We start from the raw sequence: 272 nt of genomic DNA on the forward strand, positions 1-272 counted from the left end.
AGCTGCTGCTGCTGCTGCTGCTGTCGGATCCACCGCACCCTGCTGCTGCTGCTGCTGCTGCTGCTGCTGCTGCTGCTGTTGGCGTGGGCGGTATAGCTGCTGCTTGTCTGCTGCTGGTTCTGCTGCTCCCTGCGGCAGCAGCGAAAAGAGATAGTCTCGGGATGTGTTAAATGAAAGCAGAGAAGAAGCTTCTGGTGACTGTGCTGCTGCTGCTGCTGCAGCAGCAAGACTTGTAGGTGATAGCTGCTGCAGTGGTGTTGCTGCAGCAGCAG

The 272-nt window shown here is 58.5% G+C and overlaps 1 protein-coding gene across 1 annotated transcript in view; it reads right to left on the bottom strand.

The window, feature by feature from the left end:
- Nucleotides 1-272, bottom strand: part of EMH_0056640 (uncharacterized protein) — a gene marked incomplete at both ends in the record, with an annotated part of 3,431 nt that overhangs the window by 2,424 nt on the left and 735 nt on the right. The window contains one exon of the mRNA XM_013497377.1: nucleotides 1-270. Within this exon, the coding sequence (XP_013352831.1) occupies nucleotides 1-270 (270 nt within the window). The remainder of the gene's footprint in view (nucleotides 271-272) is intronic.

This window comes from Eimeria mitis, genomic scaffold (assembly GCF_000499745.2).
Source record: "Eimeria mitis Houghton genomic scaffold, Emh_scaff2637, whole genome shotgun sequence".
Classification (NCBI taxonomy): Eukaryota; Apicomplexa; class Conoidasida; order Eucoccidiorida; family Eimeriidae; genus Eimeria; species Eimeria mitis.